Genomic DNA, 22,759 nt, shown 5'->3' on the forward strand with positions numbered 1-22,759 from the left:
AAATTGATTCTCTCATGAAGTGTTGTCCAGCCCCTCAGACCATCTCCTTCTGTTTGTTCTTCCATTGAAATTGGGAAACCTCAATTTTGCCACTGGTTCCCCAGCAGGCTCTGCTAGCTGGGCTGTTTGCCTGGTGTTTGCATCCATCACAGCTCTTAGAGGCGCCTCTGCTTTAACCTCCTCAGTCTTAACCCTGACCTGAGTCAATAATCACGAGGAAGAGCTGATGCTTAGATGATCCAGTGTAAACTCTACCTTTGATTAGACAGGTATCATCCCTAGGCACTGGCGCAGCAGCACCTTGTTAGCTTTCCTTGGTGTTCCTTTACTGCAGCCATGAGAGCCTCCAATGCGGGCAGGGGACGGGCTGCTGCCCTAGTAATCTTTATTGATCTTTTCCCTGATGTCTCATGCATTGTATTTCTTGCCTTTCTCTCATTTTTCCAGCTGCCTCTCCTTTGAGCAGCTTTGCATCTTGTGGGAGTGCAGAGAAACTCTGTTTTTTTCAATTCTTGCAGAGCAGCAGCACTCAGAGACTCCAACAGCTGTTAGATTGTTGCTCTGCAATGAAAACTTGGGTTTTGCTCCTGCATGTTTGCTGTCTAGGAGGAGGAGGTAAGAAGGAGCAGGGTAGGTATCTTCCATGCCCCTCTTGTCTGTGTATGGATCAGTTTCTCTGCATTGTGCCAGAGGTGTTTTAGAGACCCCATCTCTGAGTCAAAAAAACCCTTAATCCAACAAAAGTCTGTCCCAAGAAGACCTGACCTGGTGAATGTGAAAATAGAAGGGATTGTAGGATGTGAGATGAGGGAGAGGTGTGTGATAAGACATGCACGATAGAAGTGGTGAGAAGGTCCTGAAGGATCACTCTGATTTCTTTCCCATCTTCCAGGGCCTGGGTTTTCCAAACAGATTATCAAACTGAGATGTGAACATGCTGGTCACCCAGCATCCCTCCCTTGCTGCCACCTTGCAAGCACCTAACCTTGGCAATGACAGGTAGTGGAAACCAGACAGTTGAACTGCCTTATCTGGCACCTGCACTGTGAATGGATGTGCAGCTGTACATCATCTCCCCTGTGCTCTTCTCTTGGTAACCTGTCCGTGGGTCTCTGCCCTCTATGGTCCCATCATCCCCATCTGGTATGTTTGTGCACAGCAGCTGAACCATCACCAGAGGCATCCTTGCCAAAAATGTCCAGACCACCGTATGCTGAAACATGCTCTGTGTGGTGCAAAGGGGCAGTGTGTCTGCTCTGGACAAATGGCTTTGTTTTGCACTGGGAAAACTGGAGTCAAAATGTCAAAGCAGTGTTTTGCACAGGAATAGATTGTTCCTTTCCAAAGGGCAACAGTTCTGTCACTGGCTTTTACTTTGTGGTTCCCAAGCAGAACTGTTCCCACACTGTGAAACAAGCCAATATTTTGGCTTTTCCATCCTGGCTTAGGATGAAAGGTAATGTCTTCAGTCTTTCAGTGGGGTGGACACAGTTTCCCAGCCTGTTACAGCAAGAGCACACTCCCTGCCAAGGATGTGTTGCTTCTGCTTTCAGCACGTTTGATCCAGCCCGTCTCTTTCAAGGTGTGTGGAAATGAGCTACAATCTCATCATTCCTGCGGAGGCTTCTCGGAGGAGATAGCAGAAGGGTCACAGCGCCTCTGGAAATCTCCCTTCAGGTGATGTGCCGTCGCATTTCACAGCAGACAGACAGAATAACCTTTAGGGCATGGTAAGAGGCAGCATTTTGAACTCTGAGCTGGGGAGCTCAAGAGCTCATTTCTCTGACACATCATCTGTGTCCCTGCTGGTTCCTGCATCCCCCTGAAATATCTTTGTCCTAATCCATCACTTCCTTAGCTAGAATTTAAAAAAAAAATAAGCTGGGCAGTTGGCCCCTTGTGTGCTGGCCACACAAAAGCTAGTCTCTCCTGCAGAAATGCACCCAGACCCTCTGCTGTGGCCGATTTTGCCTTAATTTGAGCTGGTCTCAGTCTGTGTGGAAGTGGGGGGCTGCCCCATCAGGCCAGCTCCTGGCAGCAGAATGGCTCTCGTGCATTCTCTCGCCTTTCCTGCATTGCACCCTCAGTATGTGGGTCCTGAGTTGGGCTTTTTGCCCACAGATTTATCTTTAGTGGGGAGATGAGCGGGCTGGAGCAAGGTGAGCTGGGGTACATGCAGGCTGGCACAGGCTGCCCCTACGAACCAGAAGCTGGGAACAGTGGGAGGAAATTGCTGGTTCTCCCTCCTTCCCGCTCTGGAGTAAATAATGGTACTTTTTATTTAGCTATTATTTCCCAGTGGCAGATATCTCCTCCGCTGTCTGTTTAACTATCTTTATCTCACCCTCCTTCTCTGTTTGATATAGTTATAGATAAACAGATAGCTACCTTATTAAATAACATGTTTTAAGAGACCAGTGGTATGGTTAACATAAAGCAGCAGCTGTTGATTTGTCTTTCACTGTTGGTTTGCTTTTTGTTTTTTTTTTTTTCTTAAGGAAATGCTTTAAATAAGGGATACTTCATCTATTAAAAAAAATACACTTGTAGCAGCTGCTAAGCCCATCCATAAGCCTGCTTTACGTTGTATTTGTGATGGGACTGACAGTGCATGGAGGAGCCTGATTATACACAATTCCATTTTAGCAAGCCCTGCGATGTAATTTCACAGGGCGATCAGTGTTTGAATGTAATAGCAGCCTGTGCTAAGGTGTCAGAATATTAAAGGCGCTAATGGAAAAGCTCCCTGGTACACAAGGGGGACAGCATTACAGGAGACGTCGCAGATGGCTGGGCACTAAACTAATGGGGCAGGATCCAAAAAGGGAAAAAAAAACCTAGAGAAGGGAGAGCTCACGGGAGCACGGGCACCTGCTTCCCTCTCACACGGAAATTAAACAGCGAGCAAGGGAGAGGCGAGCGTGTGTGTCTGTAAAGATAGAAATTGAGGGGGGAAAATACCCCCTCTTGAATGGCTTGAAGGTTTTGACAGCAAGCCCGATGCCAGCTTTGCTTGGGAAAGGTTTGGGGTTAGATTAAAGGGGTGTGTGGGGAGGTCTGAGCATCACAGCCATGGTCTGATCCTGGAAAAAGAAGAGTAATGTATGGATACTGTTACCCACCCTATTGTAATATGGCAAAACTGCAGCTCTTTGGTGGTTGTTCATCTCCAGTTAAATCCAAGGAGGGTGAGATGTATCCACTTTGCAGTTGCCCTGACATCTCAGTTCTGCAGCAAGGTGCATCTGCAGAGCCATCATGCTCATTTCTGTCTTCATGTATACAGGGGCTGATGCTGGATCTGATTACGGGGCAGTGTCAACATTTTCCTGTTTTCCAGCACAGTTAGAGGCATCTTCTCCCTCCCCATGAACTCCCAGATTCCCCAGGAGCAGCCAGAATTGGACCGATCCATTCCTGTCTGTATGGAGAGGCTTCTGTGCCTGTGGTGAATCATCCATGAAGTGTGCTTGTGGGTTTTCCTTGGTATCATACCCAGCTTCCCGCTCTGCTGGCCACAAAGCTGCAGTAGGGAAAGGCTTAGTGCTGCTTTCCTGCTTGAATTGGCCCCACAGGGGCTGGGGTGGTCAGGGGATAGCACTGCAGGATGTGAGCCTGTCCTTCCAGGGCTGGAAGGGTAAATCAGCCACATGTAGGTACTCCCTGGAAGCTGTCTGCCATGTCGTCATGTGTATCTGCCTTTCAGGCACTAATCAGGAGCTGCTTGTGTATCTTAGTGCTGGGAGCCAATTGCATACATCAGAATAACCCAGCTTGGGTCTGTCACCCTGCAGTGCCGCCAGGAACACAGGGACACCATGAGAAGTCAGCCCTGTCACTTCAGTGCCTGGGAAAGGCACTGGGCATGTGTCTCCCAGACCCTCTGATCGTGCTAGGAGCCCCCCTCCTTGGGCTGCTTTCTTAGTGGTTTATGGCTCTGCTTGTCCCCTCTCCTGGGCCACCACTGGTTTGTGCACACCCCAGCTCTATTTGCCAGCCCTCCAGGAACCCAGACCTGTAGTTTTTATTTTGCTTGTGACCAAACCCAGGGCTTTGACCCAGATCTCCACGGCATTAACCTAGTGTGTCGCCAGCCGCAGAGCACACAGCAGTCAAGAACATTTTATCCAGGATAATCCGTAGCCTGGGAGCAAGGCAAAGACTGTTCTTGTTCAAACACAGGGAAATGTGAAGCCTAAACCGCTTGGCACTTTGACACCCTGGAGTCAGGCACACCAGCGTGTTTCTATTGCAGCCTAAGCCAGGGCACATGCTAAACCTGCACAACAGCAGGGACACCTTCCTGCTGCCTGATGGGACCACAGCATCCAAATGCACCCTAGAGAGGAGCTCTTGGTGGCTGCAGGGTCCCTTCTGCCCCTCCTGAAGTTCAGACAAGTTTTAGCAGTGAATTTGTACAGCTGTGGCTGAGTTGAGATATTGCCAGGACACAAGCAGGATGAGGCTGCTCGGATGTGTCTGAATGGGAATAGGCAAGGCAAGAGATCACAGCATGCCTCAGTTTCCCTTTTGCAGAGCTCCTATGTACAGAACTCTGATGGCATGGGCTGCTTATTTTCGTAAGGAGAAAGCACATACAATTATGCTGCATCCTCTGCATCTTCTCTGACGTCTTGGCGCCTTCCCTTAAGATTGGCCTGTCCTCCTCTCATGGTCTGGGGGCACGTTGCCCTCTGTAAAGCATTTCCCAATGGTGGGCACAGCCAGGCAGCTCCTGTGTGCCCAGCGCTCACCTTTCAAAAGACAGACCATCCGTATTTTTATTTGTTTAAATTACTCCTTGATGTGACGCATAAAGTGGTTTCTGTTCTAACAAGCAGCTTTGCACATGGACTGAAGTGGACACCAGCTGGGCTTGCCAAAGGCTCCCTGCATCCAGGACATGAGGGAAGCTGGCTGTGTGGCACTGATCTGTGAAAAGCCCTTGTGTGAAGAGGGCAGTGTACCAGGCAAAGCCTCAGCACCTTAGAGGATTTTGTCCAAATCTCATTCTCTCACTGACAGGAATTTCCAATTTTCCCTTACTTCCACTCAAGTGGGGACAGACCCCATGCATGGTGTCTTCTTTTTCAGTGTGTCAGCTGCTCTCCTTCCCCCATAGCTCTCGGAGCGTTTGTGCTCTGGAGAGTGATGTTCCCTGGGAAAGGGCACTGCTCACTTCTTCCCCAGCATCCTCTCATGTCCAAACCCCAGCCAAACCATGTCCTGCAGTGGCACTGCAGATATATTTGGCAAAGGACAAAATGCTTTTGTCACCCCCACCCAGTAATGATTGGCACATATGTTTAATTCAAGGCTTAGCTTCACAGGTGCTACGTTGGTCAAAAGTTGTTTTTGTACACCCTTTACCACTCATGAGTGTTCTCAGTGCATTGAGAGAAACTAATTAAACATGAGTGGTGTTGATGCTGTACCTGGTCAGTCTGGAGACCCCTCTCGCCACTCTGTTTGTAAAAATTAAATGCCTCTTGTTAGTGGTGCAGCAGGGATCTCTAATATGCGCGGACAGAAAGGCAGGGATGGATGGAGTTGGTGTCAGGGCAGCAATTGCTTATCGTGCCTTATCTGGGAATATGAAACTGTATTGCATGACATCCAGAGGCAGGCTGAATAGATATGCCAATTCATCTCGAGCCTGGGCTTTGACAAGCTAGACTGCCCTTGTTGAAAGGCATCAGTCAAACAAGAGCTGCTGGCTGCTTTTCCCTTTTTTATACTTTCTCTCGCTCCCGCGCACCCTCTCCGTCTCTCACCACCTCCCCTCCCTCCACCTCTTTTTTCTAAGCTTTTTCCACACAAAATTGAAAAGCTTTGGAAATAATAATAATAAAAGCCCCCCAAACTAATACCATTTTAAGTACACCCCCCTCCCTCCCCAAATGGGATTGATAAGGAACCCCAGTGTATGAAGGCATGTTTAGATAACATTGAGAATATTATAGCGAGTGAGAGAAAGTAGGGAGAAAAGCTTCCTGCCGCGTCTAAGCCGGGAAAGGCGACGGCACCCTGGCTAATACGAGTGTTTAATATTTGATGTGTTGGGATAAAGCAGGATCACCTTCGAATTGAATTGAGTGTCAGAATGAGAATCTATTACTGAAATTCTTGTGTGATTTGACAGCAAAGCAGACGATGTTATTCTTCACTAGTTACCGCAATCTTCTCCCCTACATCACTTAAATATTTTTTTCTTTGCTTGAGTAAACACACATTATCCTTTTTTTCCACCTCCCTTTCCTTTTTTGTCTCCCTCTTTTATACTTATTTTTTTATTTATTTTCTTCTTAAATCAAACCTGCCTTTCACAGGGCTGATGGAGTAGATTGTTATTTCTTTATTTGTCCTATTAAATGGAATTCCTGATCATTTAATCCCGCTTTTGTAAGTGATTTAAAAATACTTGAAAAGCTGTGAATGTGGCAACACTTCTGACTAAACTGCTTAAAAGGAACACGTTACACCTGGGCTTAGCTCCTGCCTCCTGACAGCCAGTGAGGGTAGCAGGCTCCAGCACTGCAGGAGCCATCCCAGGCTCCATGCCTCCATCCTGCCAGGCAAGCTTTCCTCTGTGCCTTCCCTATGACAGAGGAGTTCTGCTGTTGTCAGCTGTGGCTTGGCAAGCTTATTCATTACCTGACTCTTCTTTAATTGCATTCAGCCCTGTTCAGGAGCCTCTAACTAAATGATTTGGCAGTGGGGTCAGCGCCTCAATGGTGCTACATTTGCCTCATATTCTGCTGGTAAATTTGCATGGCAAGAAATCCCGGCAAGAAATCCCAGCAAGAAACGTCCACCTCCCATTCCTGGACTGGCATGCAATTAAAATGAGAACACTCCGGAACCTCCAGTGTCCTGAGTGCTGTTCAGGGGTGTCCTGCAATACAGTTCCAGCCCCAAAACCTTATAGTCGCTAAAAACATTTCAAACTATGTTTAAATGCCCACTTAGTCATAGACATGACCTCTTTTTTCTTCCCACCATACAAGGTAATATAAAACCTTGACACCTCATTGTGGCAGCAGTGGAATAAGGGCAGTTAGATGGGAAATGCTTATTTTGGGTGGATGCAGTGCACAGTTGACATGACAGGAGGAGGAAGATGATTTTGTTGTTCCAAAGACATTTTCTCCATTGCAGAAATGTCAGGGGGTTCACCTTCAATTGTTAGGCAGCTATGCCCAGCCTCGTCCTGGGGGAGCACAGCTGGTACCTGCTGCTTGCCTAAGCTAAGGGCAGCTGGGAGTTCTCACACCTTCTTTCTGTGTATTTTAAACCATGTATATTTCATGTGTCATTTTGAAATTCTTAATGGAGATTTTCAGCAAAACCGACTACTTTTCATATTCCTTAGTACCCACCCTTCAGCATCTTCTCAGACTGCTTAAGCCCCTTTGCTCCTGGGAGGATTTTTTCCGAAAGGAAATATTTTCTCCCTTCCTGAAAGTGTCTGTATTAATATTAAAATTACAATTAGCAGATGAAACATAGCATTTAAAACCTCTTGGTAGGACATGTAAAATGAAATGATAGAGTTTCCCAGCTGGTCAGGGCAGGACACTCTGCCAGTCCTGGCAGTTCTTGCTGCTGTGGTTTGTGAACATGCTCATGCCCTTGCAAAGCGCAAAGGTCCACTTCCCTCCTGCCCTTCAGCTAAAGCATCCAGTGATGCAATGCCAGCAGCTGTAGGGGAGGGCAGAGGGGCCAGGAGCTGGCCAGCAGGTCACAGCATGGACACGTGTGGAAAGAACAAGGCTGGATCTGCCGACATCAGCGCTTTGCCCTAGCAGAGCTCCGGCAGCTCTGTGAGGACCAGCTCTGTTCCTCCCTCTGCATGTGGGGAGGATTTGTGGCGCTCCCTTATTCTGACTTTTGAACAGGTGGCTGTTTATACACTGATTAGTTTTGCCTTAATTTGACTGCCGAATACCAATTTTTGTGACGTGTGCTGGGCACTTCCCCATAAATAAATGATGGAGCATTATTCAGTCCACTTAGATCAATACATCAGCTTGACAAGTCCCAATTCTGGGAATTTTCTGACCCCCTAGAACATCTTCTCTGCAGCTGTGCTGCTTATAATCCATGGTATGCAGCCTAAACAAACTCCAGAGAGCAGCATGTCAGGACCCAGCTGTGTTGGTGCTGTTGCCTTGCCGGCCGCAGCGTTGCTGGGGATGGGTGCTGACGTGCACTGGATTGCAGCAAGGGCAGGTGAGCCAAACTCCATGCCAAACTGCACAAGAACCGCCACCATGGGATTGCCCAGCCTCACTGGCACACCCTCTGTCCCAGCACAGGGGACCATCTTTGTACCCCAGTGCTGTCAGAAATAGGAGACAGAGCTCTTGTTTCAGTCTCTTTGCGATCTGAGGCAGATGTGTCATAGCTACTGGGAAGGTTTGTGACCTGGTACAACAGGAGGTTGGTTTCAGACCTTTTTTTGCTCTGTTATAAAGCCAGCCTCAGATGCTGTGATTCTGCGCATGCATCATCTCCATGCCCCATGTTTTATCCCCACTTCTGGTTTTGGGATTTTTTGCAGGATATGTGGGCTGCAGATTACCTAATGACCTACCTGCCCACACCAGCACTTGTTTAACAAGGTGTGGATTATCCGTGGTGCTTGCTCTATGCATGGAAACACAGTATGTTCCTAATCTCCTGCTGCTATTAGCTCACATTTATCACAGGAATATCTGCTTACCTTTGATTCGAGATCCCTCCATCAGGGACCCAGGGTGGTATTTGTCTGTGAACTGCTGTGTATGCCTATGGGATTGCATAAGTAAATAAATAAAATTAATAATCATCTGACTTCGGAACAGCATTGGCAGGGAGGTAAATGTAGCCTTCATAGGATTACAAACAAAATCAGGAAAAAAGGAAAACCTTTCTAGGAGATGTTATGAATTAAAATAATTGTATTCAGGCTGCTTGAAAATTATTCTGTAAACAGTGTTCAAGTGGTTTTTAGCAGATCAGAAACATTGAGTTTCTCTCTAAATTGGAATTTTGGCCAGAACCACTTAAAACCAGATTTTTAAAAATATGTCTGCGTTTTTATCAATTAAAATGCAGATAAAAATAAAAAATCCACAGGGTATTGGCCCTGCTTCAGTGTCTGACCTAAAAGGGAGCAACCCAATGTCTTCAACACTAAGGCTGAACCAGAGGGAGGTATGAAGCAATGCAATTTCCTCACAGGAAGGGTTTCATGGCTTTTTAAAAAATCCTTTGGCTTACAGGCGAACCAGGGGAATCTCAGACTTTCTCACAGTTTGCCACAGGGATGAGCACTGAAGGGACAGGGGTCTGTGCCGCTGCTGGTGGCTGTGTGGTCACAGAGCTGGCAGGAAAGTGGTTGACACCAGTGTCCCAGCAGCTCCAGTGAGCCAGCAGCCACAGCCACCCCTGCAGGCTGGGTACCTCTGCAGGCTGGGGAGCCACCAGTGCTTTCTGCCTCGCTTTAACAGTCAGAGGAAGAACTTTCCTGTTTAAAGATTAAACGTTGTCTTTAAATATTAAACAGCAAAGCTTCTTGCTCTTGATTGTGTGGCTGCTGCCAGCAGGCGGCTCAAAATTGCCACTTTTAATTAAAAAACTTTATTTTCCAGCGCAGCCCAGCAGTGACTCCTCCTCTCGGCCAGCGGTGGCTGACCTCTCCCCTGCCTTCATCCCTTCATCATCGCTGCCTGCACTTCCCTCCACCTGCAGCAGTGATGGTCCCTGCCAGCCCCTGAGTGTGAGCAGCCTTGTCTGGGACTGATCAATGCCCCTGGCACTTCCTTCCAAAACCCCAGGAAAAACAATTAAAACCGGATCGATCCTGCAGGCAGCTTTGAATATGCATAAGTGCACACTTGACCTTCAGTGGTCAGGCCAACTTCCACCCCAGCTGCTTAGGTAGTTTGCTCAGGTATTGCGGCTGTACCGAATGACCTTGATCAGGAAAGCAGAACGCGATGCAGAGATGGGCCCAGTGCTGATCCGGGGGCTGGGGCACGTGTGCCAGCTCCCTGCTGCTGCTGCTGCAGAGCCAGGGGAGGCAGGCTGAGCCTGGCAGTAGCACCCAGCTGCCAGGAGCTTTCCAAAGCTGTCCCCGTGGCTTTCCCAGGTCCTGCCAGCATCCTGCTTTGCTCCCTCAGTTGCTTCTGGCCAGAGTCCAAGGGATGTCTGGGCTGGGAATGCAGCCTGCGATACGGTAGCTCCCTGGGCAGGGAACACCTCTGGTCCTTCTCCATCTGGGGATACCGCTTCCCCAGGGATGGCCCCCACTGCTATCGATCCACTGGAGCTGAGCATGGGAGCCTTCCTATGTTCTGCCAGGGTTTGCTCTGTGGGATGGAGCCCAGGAGAGGGAACAACATGTGGAACCACTTCTGCCACCCAGCAGCTGGGTGGCAGGGTCCCATCCTGCACCACAACCTCTGGCTCCCCCCACTCCGTGGCTGGCTGGCCTGCATCGTGATCATGGCAGGGAACATACCGGAGCGTGTTTGTCAAAGGCGAAGGAAATCTCCCCGTTGTGTACACAAAGTGTAATTTCAGTGAATTATGCATAGACTTAATTAGGAGTTTTAATTGCTAATCATCTCCCAACAGGATTAGCAATGCTGTCTATTAATTATCTGTGGAGCCCTCTGTTTTGCTAAGGCAGGAGTAACAAAGCAGCATGAATGGCTACATGGGCCACTAATAAATTAACTCCCCCAAGCCCCATGGTTCCCAGGGGGCTGACAGCAGAAGGGGCTGCACGGGGGCTGGACCTGCCCACTCTAGACAGAGCAGCAGGTAGCAGGAAAGAGGGGCTGGCAGGAGGTCCTAGCAGCAGGCAGGCGGCTGGTGGGGGACACCTCTCAGCTTTGGTAACCCAGTTCATCCCCATTCCTGCTGCAGAGAGCATCTCCCTGGCATTTGCAGCCTGCGGAGGGTGTTGGCAATGCCTGCCACACTGTGGCTGCAGTTAGCGATGATCCCCCGCTGCAGGAGGGAGATAGGGGCTGCTGGATTGACCTGATCTCATCTGGGGACAATGGCCCTCACGGCAGCAAAGATAGCGCCAGCATGAGCGACGCTAAGCCCACGCACCCTTCTTACTGCTCACAATGCGTTCTGAGCTTAATTCCTCAAGATGAAGAAGATACGTGGCTGTCAGGCTGTAATTACAGCTGTGTGTGTGACACGGAGGCCTGGCTGCTTTTATGTTTGCATTGTCCAGTGGGTTTTTGTGCTGCTGGGGCTCCCTGGAAGCCCTGCCAGGGGATGCTGTGGGTATGAAGCAGGCTCCCTCCAGCCAGGCTGCAGGCTCTGTGCAGTGGGGTGAGCAGTGCTCCCAGTAGGATTTGTCCCAGTCATGGAGGGAATCGAGGCAACTGGGGCCTGGGGGTGGAAAGGAGAGGGAACTGGGAGGGCTGTGCTTGCCAGAAGAGAAGGAGCCTGCTGGCCAGGCCAGCCTGGGAATGAGCATCCCTTTCCAAACTCCCTGACCCCTGTTGGTGACCCTGTTATGGCAGGAATGGGTGGATGTTTTTGGAGCAACTAAGGGACATAGGGGATGAGCTTATAGTCCCTGGCTTGCCCCCCACAGCATGGCAAAGGTGGCCTTGAGTGATGCAAACCCCTCTGTCACAAGGGTTGTCATGTGTACAGGACACCACCAGAGGCTCTGAACACCCTAAGGAGAATCAGGTGGGACAGGGCAGGCTGAGAGCACTTTGTGTGGGCAATTCCAGAAGAGCTGTGGCGAGGGTGATGTGCGGGTCCACACTGAACACGGTGAACACAGACCCACTCCAGCCCCAGGAGCAGTCAGACCTGGGCAAGTACAGATCATGCCTTCACATGGGCTGTGTCTGACCCTCTGCTTCTCTCTTCCAGGCGTACAGCTTTGCCATGGGGAGTTGGCCAAAGAACGGGCTCTTAGACATGAACAAAGGACTGAACCTACAGCACATAGGGAGGCCTCACAGCGGGATAGGTGAGTGATGCTGCCCCGTGCCATTTCCATCTCCACAGCTGCCACCCTGAGTGTGTGGGACGTGCCTCAGCTGTAAGACATTGTCCAGTCTGGAGTGCTGGGAACAAGCCAAAGGACTGAAGAGTCCCCAGCTGGTGGAAGGGATGAAGATGTGTCAGGGCAGAATGGGCACATGGATGATTTCTCTGTCCCTTGGACATGCCGGTGTGCCAGACATACCTGCCTGTCCCTCTGGCTGGGGAGCTGCTTCTCTCCTAGACTGCTCTAGCAGTGCTTGGGTTAAGGTTGGATGTGGTCAGCACTAGGTGCCTGGAGCACAGCGCAAGGGTCCCCAGGCTGGGTGGGATGCTCTCCCTGTTGGACCAATCCTCCAGTTGCTCTGGATACTGCAGTCATTGGAAAGGAGGCTGTGCTGCTTAGCTTGGGAAGTGGCTGGAAAAACACTGCAGAGTGAAGATGCGTGTTCCCAGCTGGAGAACTGAATCATTGTCCTGTTTGTTAGGACATATGACGAGTTTCATGGTCCTACAGCATGCTCCAAGATAAAGTGATCAACAGTGCTCTGAGGTAAACAGTGGCAGAGTTCCATGTATCCCCCAACTCCTCTGCACCAGGGATCAAAGTGATATGAGGGAGACCTGGCCCAGGACACTGAGGCCATATATCTGCCTGCTGCTTAACACTGGGGATGGAAGCTGGTACAGCAGCAGGCTGTGGTACAGGCAGGAGCTCAGATTTACTGGGCTGTAGACAGGGCTGTGACTCAGGGCTGCATCACTCTTGTCTGTCTTGTTTCTCTGTGGAGCAGTAGATCACCTCTTGGAGACCAGTGGTCAGGTATTTTCTCTGCCTCCCAGCCCTTCATCCACAGTGACTTTTGAGCATTAAAGTTTGCAAGGAGGTAAGATTTACTTGGAAAAGTCATTGGCTACCTGGGCCTTGAAGAGGCTGTTTAATATTGTTTCAAGACTCTAACCATTAAACTCTCCAATCAATCCAAGTTAAGGAGATGAATTATTTAAAGCTCACCAGCTTTTAATTAGCAGGGTCCTTTTGAACTATGGATCTGGTTGCATTATTGACAGAGGTAGCATTAAAATTTGCTTCCCTGCCTGGGAGCAGATTTGCCTGGATTGTGTGCCATTGTCGGGAGGATCATGGGGAGGGAGCAGGAACTGCAGGAGTTGTGTGTGCATGTCCTGCTCTGGGGACTTGCGCTTTTTCTGATGTTTTCCTAGTAGATGCAGAGTTGGTTTCTGCCTCATCATTCCTCATTTTATTTATGTGATGAGTTCTCTTGTTGCTGTCATCCCTTACTCCAACAAAGTGTCCTCATTCTCTGGAGTATCATCTGTCTGCTTTTGGTTTCTGCCCCTTTATCTCAGCACTGTTGTCTTGCAGAGGTGTGACTCCTCTGCCTGACAGAGTTCAGAGATTTGCTGTTCATGTCCTTCACCATTCCAGTCCTTTAGGAGAGTTTTGCCAAACTCCCTCTGTGGAGGAGCTCTCCAGTACAGAGTGAGCCATGGGCTAATTGCCCATGGAAAGCGAGGCCCAGCACCCAAGCTCCCTTCTTGCAGCACTCCATCCCAATGGCAAACCTGCCTTTCCCACACTGCTTGGAAGGGGTTTACATCCTCCCTGCGAAGGATGCCAGGCCAGCAGTGTGACAGTCTCCATCTCCTTGGTACTGCCAGTGGTGCACACGTGCCCTGTGTGTTACAGCCTGCTGGCTGCTCCATTTGGGCTGGCACCGTGTGCCTGGTAGCTTTACCGCAGGCTGAGTACCCCAGAGTGAGCTGGAGCTGGGGAGAAGAACTCCTCCTCCCAGCCAGCTTGGCACCACCAGGCACAGTTACTGTCAGGGCTGCTGGCTTCATGGCTTGTTGCCCCATGTCCCTCTGGGAGAAGGCTTGGGGCAATGCTGGTGTCTTGCCTGGCATTTTTCAAAGGAACAGCTTCCTGGCTTTTAGGCCACTTCATTTCCCATCCTGGCCTAGGCATGGATCAGGTGTGAGTTCTAGTGACAGCCCAAGAGGTTCCCAAGGCAAGGGCTGAGGAGGGACTACTCACTGCAGAGACAGCCTGGCTTGCTTGGGTCCAACATTGCTGCCTCATCCTGGAGAAAGTGTCTGTCCTCCACAGCCAAATCCTTCCATATTGGCCACTGGGATTGGGCATAGTCATCCCAATTGCTGATGGTCACCCTGCAGCCTCAACAGTCCTTATCTCTCTCTTCTTCATGCTTTTGACTGCTCATGCATCAGGAGCCATCCATCCCTTTCTCTGCTCAGGGCTGCCTTTCCTTTCCCTCTCTGACTGTAAGGGGCCTTGATCCCAACACAGCCCTACTTCCCAGCTGAATAAAGGACTGCAGCCTCTTGCTGCCCATAGTGAGACAAGGAGCTGGCTGTGGATCTGGGGATGGGCCCATGCCATCCAGAGCCTCCCTTCTCTTCGTGTTCAGCCTTGGCGTGCAGTCGTGTTGAGGGAATGTTCGGGAGCTGAGAGGAGTCTTCCTGGGTCGTCTAAGGGGGGGTCAGCCTCTGATTTTCATGGCCCTCATGGGTCACTGATGGCCAAAAACCTGCAAACCAAAGAGGACTGAGAAGGGAGCAGCAAGGAGATTTGAGAGCCAGTCTCCACAGTTTCACAGGTAGCATGAAGTGTAAGAGTGTCTGTGCAGCTCCTTTCCTGGCAGTCTGGGGAGCCTCAGCATGCTTATGCAGGAATGCACAACACGGATGTTTCCCTTCAAATCTGACAGAAAAATTGCAGTGGATAGCCACTTGTTTTTGCAAACAATTTGCAAGGAATTTTGCCATCTTGCCTGATGGATTCTGTATTGCTTTGTTTTCAGATCACTCTCTGTTTCACTGTCTCAGCAGGTATCTGTTCCAAATCCCTGTACTTGACATGTTCTGGGACCAGTCCTGCTCTATGCTTCATCTTCTTTCCTCCACTGTGTTCAATATCTGCAGAGTTCAGGGTGCTTGACACCCTGCAGAGCCAAGGCCAGATTCTGGATGGGAACCACCTTTAGCATGCAGTGGATACAGGCAGGATGGGCTCATGCTGGAGCACAGTGGACTCTGCCTACATCCCCTGGAACACACAGCTGCACATACAGCAAGCTGCTGTACGGAGCTCATGTTCTAGCTTTTGTCTGGTTTCTATTCATGAGCAAGTGAGCTGCAAAGCTTATTGAGAGGTTAGAAGAGTGATTTGTGTTCCCAAATACACCAAAATGTATCTGCATACACTGCAAATACAGCTGTCTTGGGGTGGGATGGGTGCAGGTCTGGTGCCATTGTGTTCTTGAGAGGGAAAAAGGAATGGAAGGGGGAAAATGTAAATATTTCAGGATAAGGAGATAGAAAAGTCCTGCTCCAGAGAGTGAGGATGCAGGAATTCCTTGGGAGATCAGAAAAGAGCAAAAGGGGTATGAAGCCTATTCTTTCATGCCCTTTCTCAGTTTGATGTTCCAGCTCTAAGGATTCCTTCTGGGCTGAATGTGTCCCTGGAGACTAGAGAGGAAATTTTTATGCAATTTCCATCTCTTCTCTAACACAGGTTAGATATGTGTCAGTTCTAGTGTGGGCTGTAGAATCTTGGGCTGAGGAACTTCTCTTTGTCTTCTGTTTTCTTGGCCCTCAGCAAAATGAAGTTGAGTCTTGCCAAGAAGTTACTCAGTCTTACATATATGGGGACATTGCCATTCTTAACACATGTGTTTGAGGCGGTGCTTGCCAAAAACAAGCTGCAGCTTTTAATGGGAATCTTGGCGCTCGCACGCAAAGAGCAGCATTCACAGCCTCCACACCAGTGGAGCTGGGTACCTGTGTTGGGGTGTCTCTGCTGAGATTCAGAGACTCATACAAATCAGAAGGATTAAAATCTCAGGTTTTAGATGTGATTTAAATCAGACAGCAGATCACCTACATTTAGAAATTGATTTTCTTCTGGTTTTGCTTTTTTTAAAATGTGTTTCCCTGAAAAAAAGGTCAAATTTTACTGAACAGCACCTATCAAACCAAATGCAGCTTTCCTTACTACTGCCCAATTGTTAAATCTGGTTATTCTTTTACTCCTCCAATACTTTATTTTTGCTACATTTATTTTTATTGATTATGTAACATAATATGCCTTCAGTCTTAGTTTTTAAATATTTTTTACAATAGAAAAATGGCGAATTACTGTTTGTTCTTGAAGAGTTGGTGATTAAATTATTACTCATGATTGCTCTTTTGGATGAAAACTGTAATACCATGCTAAAGTACCTCAGCAGTAGTTTGGATTGATTTTATTAGGAAAATCCTCTTTCCCTTGGAAATATTTACTATGGAAGGAAATGTAAATTTCAGAATATTTTTTAGGTAAAAAAAAAAAAAAAACCAAAAAAACCCTGGTACATGAAACCAGAGCAAGAAGTGATCAGTGAGCTGGAGGAGTGTTTCTGGAAACCAGCCTTTCAAGGTGTTAGAATGTGTACATCTCATCCTCTCTCACCTTAGTTGGTTGGTTTGTTTATCTTCACTGATTATGGAAAGATAAAAGACAAACCTTTTTTATTTTCAATCCTTTGTTGTTTCTTAGCTCTGAACTAGCCAGTTCTTGAACTGAAAATACACCAAAACCAGCAAAAAATTTCCTAAACTGCAAAAGTAGCAGCTCCTGCTAGGAAAGTTTTATTCTCCTTTGTCAGCTCTGCTTCCCTCTCCAGTGCATTGACTGTCTTTAAAACATGACATTACTCCTTGCTACTGATCTTTTTTGAATCTAATTGAATGTAATTGAATCTTTAAAGTTTAAGTTTTAGCACATACATTACTGTGATTTTAGATTTAGATGTAAATGTCTGGTTTGGGGTTTGTTTGGTTTTTACTTTTTAGGGGAAAGACAGTAACTAGGCTGCTGTGGCTCTTGCTAGTGAGCCCTCAGTACCCATCCCAGGTGAGCAGGAGTTCTGGTCCCATAGTAGCACCCATTGTGACATGGTGCCCTCACTGGGCTGTTTTACACCAGCTGTCATAACCCTGTGAGCTCTGAGCCTGTGCACAGATGGCTTCACCATCTTCCCTGTTGCACAGTTCCCTTGCCGGGGCGGTGCCGTGCTCCCTCTGTGGGGGGATCTCTGCCCATGCCAAACAGAAAAGCCCCACCTGCCTGGGCAGGTCAGCAGCCCATGCGGTGAGCGACGCAGCAAGTCACCGTGCCTTCCTGCCTCCATCTCTCTCTTTTCATTTACTGATTGGAAATCTCGGAAGGTTAGGGTGTGATATTGTTCCTGATCCAGAGCATTAATTAGGCCTCGGAAAGAAGAAGAGGAATTGCGTGTTTTTAACAGTGAGGTTAATGGGATGCTCGCAGAGTAGACAGTTTTAATGAGCTTCAACTCGATGTGCAGTGAGTTTACTCTTTGTGTTAAAAGGGTCACACTGCAGTAGTTTGATGTGGATTGTCTCCTGGCCCCCAATGTCATAGGTGAGCGTCTGTCAGAGTCCAGTCAGAGCGCATTTACTTAGTGACACGATTCTAATTAACTACCTCGAGCTGCCACCACCGCAGGGAGCCGGGGCAGCGCCTGCCAGGGTGCCTCCTGCCCGGCGGAGCCATCGCTCTCTCCGCCGCTCTGGCTCGGTGGCGCTGGACTGCTCCCTGCGCCGACACCGAAGGAGAGGGCGGCAAGGGCCGGGCGCGGTGGCAGGTGACGGGCCACCCGCCCTAATGGGGGCCTCGGGCTGTCAGCGCCTGCTCTCCCCCCTGGAGCTTGGCGGGGGCGGATGAGGCTGTGCATCACCCTGCGAGGTGCTGGAGGTGTGTGGTCCTGGCAGCTCGCTGGCCTTTTTTCCGCCTGCTCTCACTCTTCCCTGTTTTTCTTTCCTGTCTTTCCTGCCTCTCCCAGCATCTGTGGGATCCTCGGTCATCCTTGGTGCCCACCTGCCTCCCCTGCATCAGGGCAAGGGGAGCAAGGAGGTGGACAACGTTTTGTAGAACTTCATGTTTTTGACTATTTTTCGTCCCACCCCATGTGGCAGTGCCAGTCCCACTATCCTGGTCTGTCCCAGAGTGTGGCACAAGCCCCAGAGAACCTTGTGCTCCCCCAGAGCAGGCATACCCCATTCCTTTTGAGCTCTTTGCTTCACAGCAGAAGTGACACTTGCACAGCACCATCCTTCTGCTGAGGGATCCTGAGAGGGAGAGCTGAGAACGGAGCTCACTCCTGTGGAATGGGGCACTGCCCTGCACGCAGTGGCCCCTGCTCAAGGCAGAAGGGGAAGGACTCTGAATTAAATAATTAAAGGAGACTTAAGTAAAAATCAACAGAAATGTCACCAAATGAGCAGTGTCATTTTAAATTAGCACTCATAAAGGTCAGGCAGATCCAGAACAGGTGGAGCGCTGCGTGCTGGGTGTCGCGGCCAGGCGGCGTGTCCCGGCACCCAGGCAGGATGCAGGGACCGGCACAGCCACCCCTTGGGCCATGGGCACAGGGACAGCGCGGCTGGCGGGTGGTGAGGGGTCCTGCTGCAAGCACCGGGCCCCAAATCCCTGAGGAGCGGCGGGGAGGGAGGGCTGGCCGGGGCAGCCAGTTAGAGGACGAGCAACTGTCAGAGTCCAGTCAGAGCACATTAACGCGGTGACATGATTCTAATTAACTACCGTGAGAGGTGTCACAGCTGGAAAAGCAGTGAGCAGAGACAAGCTTTTAAAAAAAGAAAAAAGCAATGTGACAGTCTTTTTTTTTTCTCTTTCTTTTTCTTTTCTTTCCCGTTTTTTTATATATATATATTTTTTTTTTTTTTTTTTTTTTTTACTCTTGTGTGCTCTCTCCCCTCCATGTGGGAGTGGATCTAAAGATAATTAGGATGTCTGGCTGCCTGGGAACCTGAGCCGGGGCTCTTTTGCTTTCAGTCATTTAAGTTTTCGACATCTCTCTGAAGGGACTTGGTGGCGCAGTGGATTACTGCGCGCCAGAGTGACAGAACACTCTTCTAATCGTAAACCCTTTTTAGAAAGGATTCTGCTCTCCCTTTTTCCCCCGGAGCAGCAGGGGGTATGTTCTGATCACTGCAGCTCTGTTCCCATACATGCTACAATGGGAAACTCAAGGTCTTTCAGCTGTTTCCTGCAGTTAACAAAGGAGGCACAGAAGAAAGAAAGGAAGGATGATTGAGTGTTTGTGTTGACTGCTCTCACCCCTCCATCCTACTCTGCCAAAAGTTGGTCGTGTGCCCATCTGACCCCTGACTGCCTGACAGAGGTGTGATGGGTTTGTCACACCTTGCCCTTGGCTGAGGGCTCGAGGTCCCCAGAGAGCAGCCTTTGGAGGAAGTATGACGGCTGCAGGGACCTCAACTGCCTGAGAAAAGTCAGGGTGCTTCCATGTGCTTCTCCCAGCCCACAGGCAGGCAGTGGCAGTGCCTGCTCCCTGGGGATGTGTGGAAGGTATGCTCGAGTCCCTCTCTTCTGGCTGGAAGCAATTGTTACCAGCACCAGTGTTAGACTGAAGATTTAAGAGGGATTTCTGGATTGTTTGCTGTGCTGCAGTGCCTGGGAGGCCCAGCTGCAAACCGGGGCAAGTCTGTCTCAAGCCTGGATCTTGAGATCTGGATGATCCCCAGCATTGCCATCATCTCGGAACTGCCCTTTGATACAGCAGCGGCTCTACCCTCTTCCTCTGGCTTCTGGTTTTAGGAGTAGCAGTGGGGACTATCTCCCTTGGCAAGATTTGCTGTCCTTCCCTTCCTCCCTTCTACCCATGCCAGTTGTGATCCTCAGCTCAACACCTGGCCCAGTTTCTGTCCCCAGTGACAGATGAAAAATCTTTCAAATATATTTTTCATATCACTCTCAACAGTTTTAATGGGAGCACTGGGAGAGGCTGATGGTTTGTATTATATTTGTATTATATCTGCTCTGTTTTAGTGATCCGCCAGTCCCAAAAGCAGGAGTGTGCAGACCTGAACTGATTTGTGCTGTACTGACCCTTGCACTGCCATGTACCCATTGCACTCCTGGCTATTTGTCCAGTCTTTGTAGTTGTCTGTGGCTGAGCCTTGGAAAATGTCCCCCTCTCGCACTACTGGAACAACCCTTGCACTGCCCAAGCCCTGTCCAATATTGTGCTGGGCAGGTAGAACATCTTTGTTGGCATTTGTTGTCCCACCCCTGTAACAGACAGCACTTCCTAAGCACCATGATGCACCCTCTGATACAGTGAGATGTGTTAGGTGAGAAGCCTTGGAAGATCATTAACTTTCTACAGAGCTTTTTCTGTAGAAAGTAGCAACGTAAAACACCGAGTGACATTTTGATTTCCTGTAGATTCTTTTGGTGCCTTGGTGTCTCTGCAGTATGTCCCAGACGAGGCTAAATGGTAGCATGTCTTCCCTTACCTGTGAGGAGGGAAAGAGTTTCCTGTTAATGAACATAAACATCTCAGTTAATGGCACGGATTGCCTGCCCTGCTCCACACTGGACTTTGGTGGAAGGTGTCTTTTAATGTCCTACTGTCCTGCAACAGTAGTGTCCCCAAATCTGCCTTTACATGACTGCATCCGGGGGGATCACAGGCATGCTGTTGTCCCTTTCAGATTAGCCCTTGTCTCGAGTTTGGGCATCTATGTTGTCCCCTCTCTGTCCTCTCTAGAGTGTACAGGACTGGTGAGCACTGTGGTCAGCCTTTGCGAGGAGGAGAGAGACTCCTGACGAAGTTTAGTAAGGATCTACCTTTAAGGAGAGTGATGCCAGAGGTGCAGAGGGAAGGCTGTGTCAGCAAGGGACGCCAGGTTTAGAGCTGCCCCGCTTCACCTAATGAGAACCGATTGCAAGGTGCAGGAGGGCAGGGGGTAGCAGTCAGCTAGAGAGACTCCACTGCAATTTAACAAGTTTTCATTCCCCTGAGTTCCCTGATAAGACCCCCCTCGAAGTCTGTACAGGAATTCATAAGAATAGGATAATTAGGATGTTTCAAAGCTGCGACCCTCTGAGGAGTCCTTGGATTAATCTGTTTTTTCGCTTAAAGACATCTGTAACTACAATCTTTGTTTCTCTCCTCTTCTTTCCCCCCTCCTTCTTTTCCCTTCTTGTCTGTCTCTGTATCTCCTGTCAAACCGTGGCAGACGTAAATGACAAAGAAATCAGAAAGAGAGATCAATGCAGTCCAAATTAGCACTTGGAGATAGACTGTGCTGGAGATGTCAGAGCGTGACCCCAGTTGATCTGCCAGCCTCCACTGGTGATATTATGCAAATTGCATCCATCTGGCAGAGCCCAGTAAAGGACTAATGGGGCAGGGAGGGGGCCAGGACCAGGCACCTTTGGGAAGGGGAGAGAGATGGGGGTCTTTGGGGAGGGGGGCCCACGATCGACAAGGGAGATAAGGTACAGCATTGCCTTCCTTTGCACTCCTGGGTGGATTAAAAGCCAAACCCCAGATAAGAGATAACCAAACTTCATTTTGCTTTTTATTTTATTCCTTATTGCTCCCCCCACGCAACCTAGTACCAAAAAGAAGGGGGGGAAAAAAGGTGGTTCTTGGCGCTCGTTTCCTGCACGTCATTACCACTAATGGCAGTTTGAGGGGAGAGACAAAGTCAGGGAAAGAAAGCAAAAAAAAAAAGCTGTCTGCTTAAAAGACTGTTGTAATAGGAGCATGGATAATAGAAATCTCAAATTACGGTGATCGCCTTGTTAAGAAGTTTGAAAATACAGCCAGATTGTCTTTAATGAGAGAAATATGGCTGTTAGTTAGTGAAGGAGGAGGGAATGGACCTTGTTTCAAGATCTATAGCTCGCCCATCAAAGAGGCACTGTCTGTTTCATTTCAAAATCCTGCTCCTCTGCCTGATATTAAAAATAGTTGTTAAAGGCTTTGACTAGCAAGACGATTCTCTTTGACTTCCTACTCTCTTTCCACCTCCCCCAAAAGACTTCGCTAAGATAACTTCTGCTTTTAAAAAACAGCTAAGCAAGGAAAGAAAGAAAGACGAAAGTTTTGGGGGCTGCAGGATGATACTGCCCCTGGCACTCCAGGGTGCCTGGAGCCTTAAGCCTGAGCACTGCCAGCACCATGGCCATGCCCACCACGGCAGAGGGGAGCCTCCTCCATGCCAAGTGCTGCTCTGCCGGGATGAGTGCTGAGATGTGGTAGCACCACTGCTTTCCTCTTGGAAGCCCTGACCCAGGCACAGGGCAGCAGTGGCTTTTTTGGCATCTGGACCCCCATTAAGTGCCATGATGCTTCTTTCCTTTGCTCTACCCCGAGCCTGGGAAGTGGCGCCAGGCCAGGGTTGAGGATGCAGAGAAGGGCTCTGACAGAAGCCAGGTCTGGCAGCTGCCTGCCACCCCCACCTCTTGTGAAGAGCTAAGGGGCACCTCTGTGCTGTTAGGCTCTGACCCGTAACTCCTGCCTCGCTGTGGTGCTGACAGTCCCCTCTTCATTCTCCCCTGATATCAAAGGATCACATTAATTGGTTTCAGGATCGTGGCCCCATGTCCTGAGTGGCCTGTTTAAGATAACGAACTCGGAGTGTGTTAATAGCTGCTATAGCTCAGCAGAGGATCTAGGGATAAGGCCTGGATGGGGAAGATGCTGCTGGGTGGGGAAGATGAGCATTGACACATAAAGGTCTATCCAATACGGGTTTTTTCTCTGTCCTTTCGCAAATCAGTGTAATTCCCTCACTCCCAAGTTGCTTACAGTTTGAAATCCCAGGGCAAAAGGCACTGGCCAGAGGGGAGAGCTGCACCAGCCAA

At 49.2% G+C, this 22,759-nt stretch overlaps 1 protein-coding gene across 3 annotated transcripts in view; it reads left to right on the forward strand.

The window, feature by feature from the left end:
* ERI3 (ERI1 exoribonuclease family member 3) overlaps positions 1–22,759 on the forward strand; it is a 129,816-nt gene that overhangs the window by 81,004 nt on the left and 26,053 nt on the right. For all 3 annotated transcript variants that reach the window (XM_053951065.1, XM_053951067.1, XM_053951066.1), the window contains exon 7: positions 11,899–11,998. In XM_053951065.1, the coding sequence (XP_053807040.1) occupies positions 11,899–11,998 (100 nt within the window). The remainder of the gene's footprint in view (positions 1–11,898; positions 11,999–22,759) is intronic.

The sequence above is a fragment of the Vidua chalybeata genome, chromosome 9 (genome assembly GCF_026979565.1).
Source record: "Vidua chalybeata isolate OUT-0048 chromosome 9, bVidCha1 merged haplotype, whole genome shotgun sequence".
NCBI lineage: Eukaryota > Metazoa > Chordata > Aves > Passeriformes > Viduidae > Vidua > Vidua chalybeata.